This window comes from Castanea sativa, chromosome 3 (genome assembly GCF_040712315.1).
Source record: "Castanea sativa cultivar Marrone di Chiusa Pesio chromosome 3, ASM4071231v1".
Classification (NCBI taxonomy): Eukaryota; Viridiplantae; Streptophyta; class Magnoliopsida; order Fagales; family Fagaceae; genus Castanea; species Castanea sativa.
The window spans coordinates 3,545,183-3,554,579 of NC_134015.1; the positions used below are offsets into that span (position 1 = coordinate 3,545,183).

General features: G+C 29.6%; 1 protein-coding gene across 1 annotated transcript; it reads right to left on the reverse strand.

Moving 5' to 3' along the window:
• Window positions 1-3,913: 3,913 nt before the first annotated feature.
• On the reverse strand, window positions 3,914-7,454 carry LOC142627939 (putative pectinesterase 55). The gene is made up of 4 exons (XM_075801842.1): window positions 7,333-7,454; window positions 4,690-4,849; window positions 4,310-4,525; window positions 3,914-4,162 (listed from the first exon to the last, which is right to left on the reverse strand). Exons 1-4 carry the CDS (start codon window positions 7,452-7,454, stop codon window positions 3,914-3,916), a joined length of 747 nt encoding a protein of 248 aa, XP_075657957.1.
• Between the last annotated feature and the right edge of the window lie 1,943 nt (window positions 7,455-9,397).

The window sequence follows — 9,397 nt, forward strand, 5'->3', positions numbered from 1 at the left end:
TTATTTATTTTTGTTACGGTAAAAGGCTGACAATTTTTTGTGTTAGGGTTTTTTTTTTGTCTTTTTTTTTTTGTTAAATGAAAAGCATCCAAGATTCACATTTATTTTTGTTTGGGTGTTTTTTTTTTTAATTTAATTTAATTTAAAATGTAGTGTTTTAATCCTAAATTTTAGCTATGTACTATACATCCATAACAAAAAGTTAAAAAGAGCTTAAACTTAAAATTTAACAATTGCACATTTTTTTTCTTTCTTTTTTTACAGTAAAAGGCTGAGATTATTTTTTGGTGGTGGTGGTGTTGTTGTTTTTATTTTATTTTATTTTTTAAATTTATGATAGTTATCAAGTTTTTTTAATCCTAAAATGTAGTGTTTTAATCCTAAAATTTAGCCATGTACTACACATCCATTACAAAAAGTTAAAAAGTGCTTAAATTTAAAATTTAGCAACTACTTTTTTTTTCTTTTATGGTAAAAGACTCAAATTTTTGTTGTTGTTGTTGTTGTTTTTATTATTTTTTTTATTTTTTTTTTAAGGAAAGGCTCTAGGATGTCCACATTTTTTTTTTTTTTTTCTTTTTGGTGTTGTTGTTGTTGTTGTTGTTCTTTTTTACAATTTTTTTGTATGGAAGTTATCATTTTTGGTTAATCCTAAAATGTAGTTTTTTAATTCTAAAATTTAGCTACTTACTACACATCCATAACAGAAGTAAATAAAAGCTTAAATTCAAATTTTATGTCTGGCAGGATCCACGTTTTTTTGGTGTTGTTGTTCTCTTAAAATTTTTTTTAATAACAATTATCAATTTTCTTTAATCCAAAAATTTATTTTTTTAGTCCTAAAAGTTAGCCACTTACTACATATCCATAACAAAAGTTAAAAAGAGCTTAAATTTAAAATTTATCAACTACCTTTAAAACTGAGAAAAGGTAGGTAACATTTTTGATGGAGTATTAAATTAATACTTATAAAAAAGTGTAAATTGAATTTCACATAGAATTATACAAATGATAAATATAGTTTCTATTGCAAAAGAAATTTTTTTCCAACAATTTCTTAGATGACAATCACTTCATGTGAAGTTTGAATCATACAATAATTCTTGTAAAGTCTTTGGTCCGAGCTTATCTAATATTCCATTCCAATGTCTTTTCAATGCAATTTAATAAATTTGTGTATAGGTCAACCTGAGAGAAATAAAAGAATTCGGGTTAAACTAAGTATTTTTTTCTTTTAAAAAAGTAAACTTTAATCAATAAACCAAAGCTAGCGTGGGAGTTATTAAAGATAATAGTATAGGTTTGTTAGAGTTTGTGTTTGATTGAAATTGGGAAACAATTAAACCAAGTATTTTAAAAAAAGGAAACTTTAATCAATAAACCAAAGCTAGCGTATTTGTTATTAAAGATAATAGTATAGGTTTGTTAGAGTTTGTGTTTGATTTTAAAAAAAAAGTAGCGTATAAAAAAAAAGCAGTGTAATATTTTGAATAAAAAAACCGAGAAAAGAGTGTGTGTTTGATTGCAAGTCAAAACAAAAAGAAAGAGCTCTTACCAATATCTTTTCTCAAGTAGGTAGTTCAAGCACAAACTCTCTTTTTTGAAATTTCTTAGTCAGCCACAAGTAATAAGCAACTGTCAAACACCCTTAAATCCCTAATTAATCACATTTACCCAAAATTAAGTACTTCGCAAGCTATGAATATTTGGCAGCCATGATAGGTAAGAACTCAAAGAAAGTCAATGATAAACACTAAAAAAAAAGAAAGAAAAAGAAAGAAAGAGGAACTTGTAGAAGATTGAACCTGAAAAGCTGTTGGAGCTTCTGACAAAGTTTGTTTAAATTGTTTAGAAACCAAATCTAAAAGTAGAAGAGGAAGAAAGAAAATGATGTTGAGTTAAACTGAATGACTTCAATCTGAAGAAGAATGAGAGAAATTGGCAAACTGTACGTGAGTTTGTGGGTCTTAAAGTATAAGAGTTTTAATTTACATATTTATCCCCGTTAGTTGAAAACTTGTAAGTGAGTATGATGATGGTATTTTAGACATCAAAATTGAGAAACCCAAAAAGGGAAAACCCCTTAAATAGTAGTATAGATACCAGCCTCATCACATGCGCTTCACGAACGAGATGAGGCTTTTTTTTTTTTGTAGCAAAAAAAAAAAAAATTGTGTTTTTATTTTATATATATAAGTTTTATTTTGAGAATTTAATTTCTAAGTGATAAAGTAATTTGAAAATGAATAAGAAAGTGACCTTATTTTTTAGGCAATGTTTTAGTAGGAGTTAAAATTATATTTTTACTGAATTGTCCTTTAGTTTTATTTCTACTTAAATATAAGGATGTAGGGGCATTTTTGAACCCAAAAAAAAAAATGAGGATCTCAAACAGGGAAGGCCCCTTAAATAGTAGTTTAGATATATATATACTAGATTCATCACATGCACTTTTTGCGTGCAATAATGTTCTTTTTTATTTATTTGTTTTTTGGTTTAGTGTTATAATACTTAAAAGTGATATTTAAATAACCGTGTCTATTTTTTTAATTTAAAGAATGAGACAAGGTAACATGGAATAATTTTCAAAAATGAGATAGAGAACCGCATGAAGTTAAAATCCAATGGGACATTTGAATTTATTGATTGGGATATGAATTGTAATAAGTAAAAGAAATTTGAGATTTGAATAAAAGAAAGATGATATACATTAGTGTGGATGAATGTTGATTTGTGATAACTGTATTGAATTTGAATAACAAAAATTTTGAAATGTTTTAAAGAATTAAAAAAAAAAAGAAATTTCGAGATAAGAATGAGTAGTTTTTATGTGTGATAATGAGTTTTTTTTTTTTTGAAAGAAGTAATTTTGTATTTTTTTATAAAGATAATTAAAGTATTTGAATTCGAATAGATAACAAATACAAATAGGAATCAAACATTTGAATACAAATGGGTGGTGAGAATAACTTTTTTTTTTTTTTTTCTTTTGTACATGAGATAGTATTAATGTTTTAACCTTTTTTGCTTTTCTTGTTGGGAAAAACTTAAACTAAATGATATGTTATTTGTCCGTGTAAGCCAATAATCTTCTTATTAATATATAGTATGAATTTGTACTTGTATATCAAAAGAAGCATATACAACCATAATGAATTTGTACGTGCTAGCCAATAAATTAATAACATCTATGTTTTATTCTTTGAAAAGTGGGTATTAGAACCCTTAATTAAGTATTTATTACGTGATCTACTGCAAATTGGCATACTAGCTCATGATTGCATTATTAAATACCACAAATATGTGACATTTGAAGGGAATGACAACAAGCACATGGTTAAACACGTTGAAAACCGTGTGACTAAACATGTTTAAGTTGTTCTTCAATCCAATTATCTTGGTTCAAGAACACTTTTTGATCGATAAACTTTTGTAGTTCTCCTGACGATAATGTTTTTTCCCATTTCACACGTTTTGACAAGTTTGCCCCTGGTCCCTTGCATTGCGCCTCTGCGAATGTGATATATTTCCTATACAACAAGAACATAGAAGAATGAAAATTATTACTTGCTCGATATTCATTCGAAAAATGGCTCAACTACTTGAAAAAAAGAATGTGAAATATGTTGGTGTGAAAAATACTCTATGAGCTTTGATTTGAAAATGCATTTTTTTGGTTTTTCCCCAATTTAAAAAAAAAATGCAATTTTCTTCGAATTACAAAGCCAAACCGCTCTTTTTTCTTTGTGTGTGTGTGTGTGTTTTCATTTAAAAATCACTTATTTTCTCAAAGAAATCGAAATGCCAAACGATCTCTAAATTAACAATTTCTCAAAAAAAGAAGAAAAGAAAAGAAAAAAAAGATCAGTCTAACAATCTATAAGATGAATGTATAAGAAGAAGAAGAAGAAGATTACTCGTTTCCAGCTTGACGCATTATATTCCAACCTTCTGGGTCAATAATATTGTCGAAACTTGACTGGTAATACACTACTGTCGAATATTTTTTATATGCTCTCCCTAAATATGCAGGACCAGTTCCTGTTACTTTGCAGTTCTTAAACACAAAAGCACTGGCTTCTGAAGCAATTTGTCGACCTTGAGCTGTGATAAAAGCTTTCCCGACGCCTATTTCTTTTGATTTTACATTTATTTCGGAATTCTACGTACAAAATATATGTAGCAATGTCAAGGGGAGTATGTGATAAAAGATATATATATATATATATATATATATATACACACCGCTGAATAAATTTCCCTTTAGTATTGGTAAAAAGAAATATGATATAACCATGTTGATTCTAACCTGATAAAGAGATTGACTAGAGCCCCAGATGAAGTCTACTGCACCTTCAATATAGCAATTATAGAAATAGTGACGACCAAGTAAGTCAGTGAGTGTATCTTGTATCCCAATAAAACCACAACCATAAAATGATGCTTTGTCTCCACGAACAAGAGCTGCTGGTGCCCATGTAATCTTTTTCAACACATCATCCTCCAGCACGAGGTTATATGTATTCTAGCAGTAGCAGGAATATAAGGGAAGTTAGTTAATAAATAAAATAAATGTTGGAATTCTTTTGCTATTTTTAAATATTTTTCCTTGCTAATAGAAACTTTTTAGTTCTCCATTATTATATTTTTATGTTAGCCCAAGATGAAACTTTTTGAGTTTTGCCTAACCTTGAATGTAATATCACGAGCCATAAAATTTGAAGCATACAACTGGAAGGTTGAACTTGCCAAGGAGTTTCCAGAATCATCCCATTCGATCACAGTTGAAACTCTACCCTTTCCCTTAAGAACAATGTATTCTTTATCTTTAATGATTGTAACTTTCTCTCTAGACAACAAAAGAAAAACGAATATTATTAGTGACTGAAAATCAATGGATAGCTTATAAATGAAAATTGGAGTTATATATATAGTATATATATATACTAATGTTGATTTACTTGTAAACACCAGCATTGACAAGGATAGTTGTCCATTGTTTATTTTTTGATGGGATTGAATCGATGGCCTTCTGCACTGTGGTGAATTGTCCCTTGCCTGACTTATCAACTAGGATAGTCTTGGTAGAATTTTTGATTTGTGCCTTGGACACATTTAGGAAAAGGAAGAGAGTCAGTGTAAAGTAGAAAATAAATGTAGGAGATACCATTATGGAGAGATGCAATGGTGAGAAATTTTTCAGTTGTTAATGTGTTAGATGATGAATAAATTCTCCATCTAAAGTTATCAATGTTATATACATATATATACACACACACACATATATATGTATATATTTTTCAGTTGTTAATGTGTTAGATGATGAATAAATTCTCGATCTAAAGTTATCAATGTTATACACACACACACACACACACACACACACACATATATATATATATATATATATATATATAATGAGTCAGTTGGAAATAAATACTGAAATAGAATGTGTAACAAGATTTTGACAAATATAGAGCATATCAAAGTTTTACAATATCGACTCATTAAAAAAAGTTTCAGATTAATGACTTATTTTAAGTGGGAAAAGTTAACGGACGCTTTAAGAGTTTAAGGTATTGGTTTAAGAAATATTTTAATTTTTTTTTGGATAATAAATAAATGATTTTTTAAAAAGTTTTTTATATTTCTCATAAAAGTGTTGTCAAAACTTTTTTAAAATAATTTTTTAATAATTACCTTACTCAAGTAACGGCATTACTCAAGCATCCATTATCATGACCCTTTATAAATTTGTGTGTGTGTGTGTTTTCAATCTAGAGATGGTGAAAGCTCTTTTGGGTTGTAGATTTGAGGTGTTTGGATGGTTTATATGTCGTTGACTAGATTTTGCCAAGTTGCGCTGTAGAGTTCCACAAGGAAGGCTATGAACTATTTTGATTAGAAATTTAGAATGAAGTCAAGATCTAGGAAGAGAGGTCTTACAAGCTAGAAGGAACGTCCTAGATCTGCAGCCCATGTGCCATGCTGATTGTCGAGGATGCCATTTGTAAGTTGTTACCAAAAATAAAAAGATAACAATCAGAGTCGGAAAATTCTTTGGTGCTCCTAGATTTAAGCAGTAAGCACAATAATAATAATTAACCATAGTACTATTTAAGGGGCATTCCTATGGATTTTATTTGTACTGTATTTGAAATGAATCTTGGTTATTCCCACCTTTCAACTCCGCGACACTATACCTTTGAGTCTTTCAACCAATTAATGTAACCTTTCTATTTTAATATGTATGAAGTATTAAATATCTAAAGTATTAACATTTTTTTTATATATAGGTAAAGTAAACAGGCCAAAACAAATCCTTCTTGAAAAATGGAAGAAAAAAAGCCCTTTGTTAGAAGTTAGAAAGAGCCCCCTATGAAAATAAAAAAGAATGAGGGCTGCAATCTACACATTGATTCTTTTTTTTTTGCGCGATTTTTGGTAAACCGTATGCATCAAAAGGTAGGGATTCGAGTGAAGCAGCGGACAATACGACAGAGCTACAACTTTTTTGTTCCCAAAATATCTCAAGTGGGCATTTGTAAGTTATTCCAAAAATAAAAAAGATAACGATTTACCGATCATTGTCGGATTTAGAAAATTTTTAGGTACCCTCAAATTTAAGCGGTAAGAACAATAATAGTGGTTATCTATTTTACTATTTAAGGAAGTTTCTTGATTTGCGCTCCAACTTTTAGGGATCATTTATAAATTGTTCCACAAAAAAACAAAAAAAAATAGCGATTTAACAATTATTGTTGAGTTAAGTAGTATGCACAATAATGGTTGTTATATAGTTAGAATGGGTCAATGTTTATTTGTTCTGTTATTTACTTTATAAGATTTGAGCCTAATAGCTAGTTTGGATGGAATAGAGTAGAGTTGGCTGGAAAGTAATCTAATTTTCAAGGTTATCAAAATCGAGATCCTACATGGGATTGGTGAGAAGGTTCGAGGATCGAATTGTAGGATCGGCATGAAAATCATAAGATCCTACTTTCTGATTAAAAAAAAAATACTAAAAATTACCCATAATTATAATTCATAATTATATTAAAGAAACGTTGAACAAAAAATAATTTTTGACACAAATTAGTAAAATTGCCAATAAAAAGTAAAAAGTACCAAATTACAAATACATACAAAGTTCAAAATTCAAAAATTATAACTCATAAATACCGAGTTCTAAGTCAAACAACTCAAAGCATACATAATGTCTCAATAAACAAAACAAAACAAAACAAATAACAATGTTTCAAACAACTCCACAAACACACTCAATCATTAAGACTAAATTTTTGGTTATCTTGGATGGGTTCCTCTAAGTACGGTTGATCATTATAAACAACTTTATCGTCATTTTTAGCAGCCAAATGGTCCACATCATCCATTAGATAATCATCAAAATCTATAAATGTTGCATTTGGAGGTTCATTCACTTCATTTTTCATGTTGATGGTCTCTCTTATGGTAATTGACAATGGAATTACAAAAAAAAAAAAAATCACACCATTGTTGTTGATGGTCTTTCTCACAATGGCCTCATTGTCGGATTTCTTAGCTTCTTGCACTCGCCTTCAACTCTCTAGTAGTCTACTCTAGTCTCTTTTTCTTCTTCTTCTTCTTCTTTTTTTATTTTTTTTTTTTTTTTGGCTTAGGTTAAGTCGTTTAGGTGACAACTTATTATTGATGGAAGCCTCAGGGTTTTTATTTATTTATATGTTCTTTTAGTCAATTTGGGCTAGGCCCGCTAGGGCCACTAGGCTAATCTATTTATTATTTTTTTTAAATCAATGTGAGGCATTAAGGCTCCATTTGGAGGCCGACAAAAAGAAAAAAAAAATCCTTTATATCATAGGATCTTTAGTATCGCTATGAGATCGGGTTCCTATAAGATCCTAAGATTCAGATCGGGATTTTACACAAATTTGACCTTAGTAGAGATCCTTGTGAGATTTAGAATGGTTTAGGGATGTCAGATCTTAGGATCGACCCTAAGATTCGGATCAGGATACTGATAACCGTGCTAATTTCTAGCCAATTCTACTTTGTCACCAAAATTTTATTTTCCGTTTGTATGTATTTAGTCAACACTTTACCTTTTTTTTTTTTTTTTATATATATAAAAAAATATGATAGTATTTCAACTTATTTTTAAATTTGATCTTTTACGAACAATACATCTCATTTTGAGATCGATGCTTGAAATTTTTGATATTTCAATATTGTGAGTAAGCCTTGGCTTTTTGAGGCACCATACATCTCAATACAAGTCACTTTCCCTTTTTACTAGTCAAATACTAGTATGTGTGACGGCTTTTGCAACTCATTATTTCTTTTCGAAATTTGGCATTTGTTGAGCTATAGAGCAAAAACATAAAAAATGTAGGAAGATATATAGGCACAAGTCTATGCATGTGTCAAAATCAACAAGACTATTGACTAATCATTCATGACAAGCTTGAAAATTGATTTACAACAACCACACATAGATTTCAAGATTTTTCCCACAAAGATAGATATGCATACAAAACAAGCTAAGCTCGTAAATGCACTACCCCATTAGTACGAAGGTACTAAGCCAAATTCACATTTGAAATGTGTTCAAACAAATACGATCAAACTTTTGAATTTTCCACCTTTTATGTGTTTTTTGGATTTTTACACACACAAAAACGAAAGTATAAACTACAATGATTTCTCACTAAGGATGAGTAGCTTTCTCTCTAAAAGATGGGTGTGTGTGTTGTAGAAAACCTATCTAGGGTTTTTCTTTCTGGATGGTCTCCTTTCAATTTCTTTGGGTAATAAGGGTATATATAATATAAGTGAAAGGTAAGAAAGTCACACTTAAAAATCCTCAAGGCAAAAAGTTTCACAAGTATCTCGTGAGAAGGCCTTACCTGTGACACACTCGCGAAATCCTCTAGAGTGGCATGACTCTTTAGTTTCCAGCATGTGCTTCTCAATGGCTTTTTTGCGGGTTAGCTTCTCGTGAAATCGACTTATTCTTCAATTCATGCTTGATTCTTCACCAACTTAATATTAAACCCAATACAATAAAATTACACAAAATACAACGAACAAAATTAAAGCAATTACAACACTTTTTGTCATGGAATAAAGCCAACATAAAATATAGTTGTAAATCACAACTTTACAAGGTTTATTATTCAGCTAGGTTAAACACAAATAATCATATCATTAAGTGCGGAAAAGTAAAGAAGATAATGATATGATGACCTAGGAAAACAAATGAAACTAACAGTTCCACCAAAGCTTTAAATCATCATTAGTAGTTGATTTTGTATGCAGCAACGTATTCCACCATCGATAGATGCTTGTTGAGTTAGAAGGCTACAAAAACCTCACAAATCTCATAGGAGTAACTTAG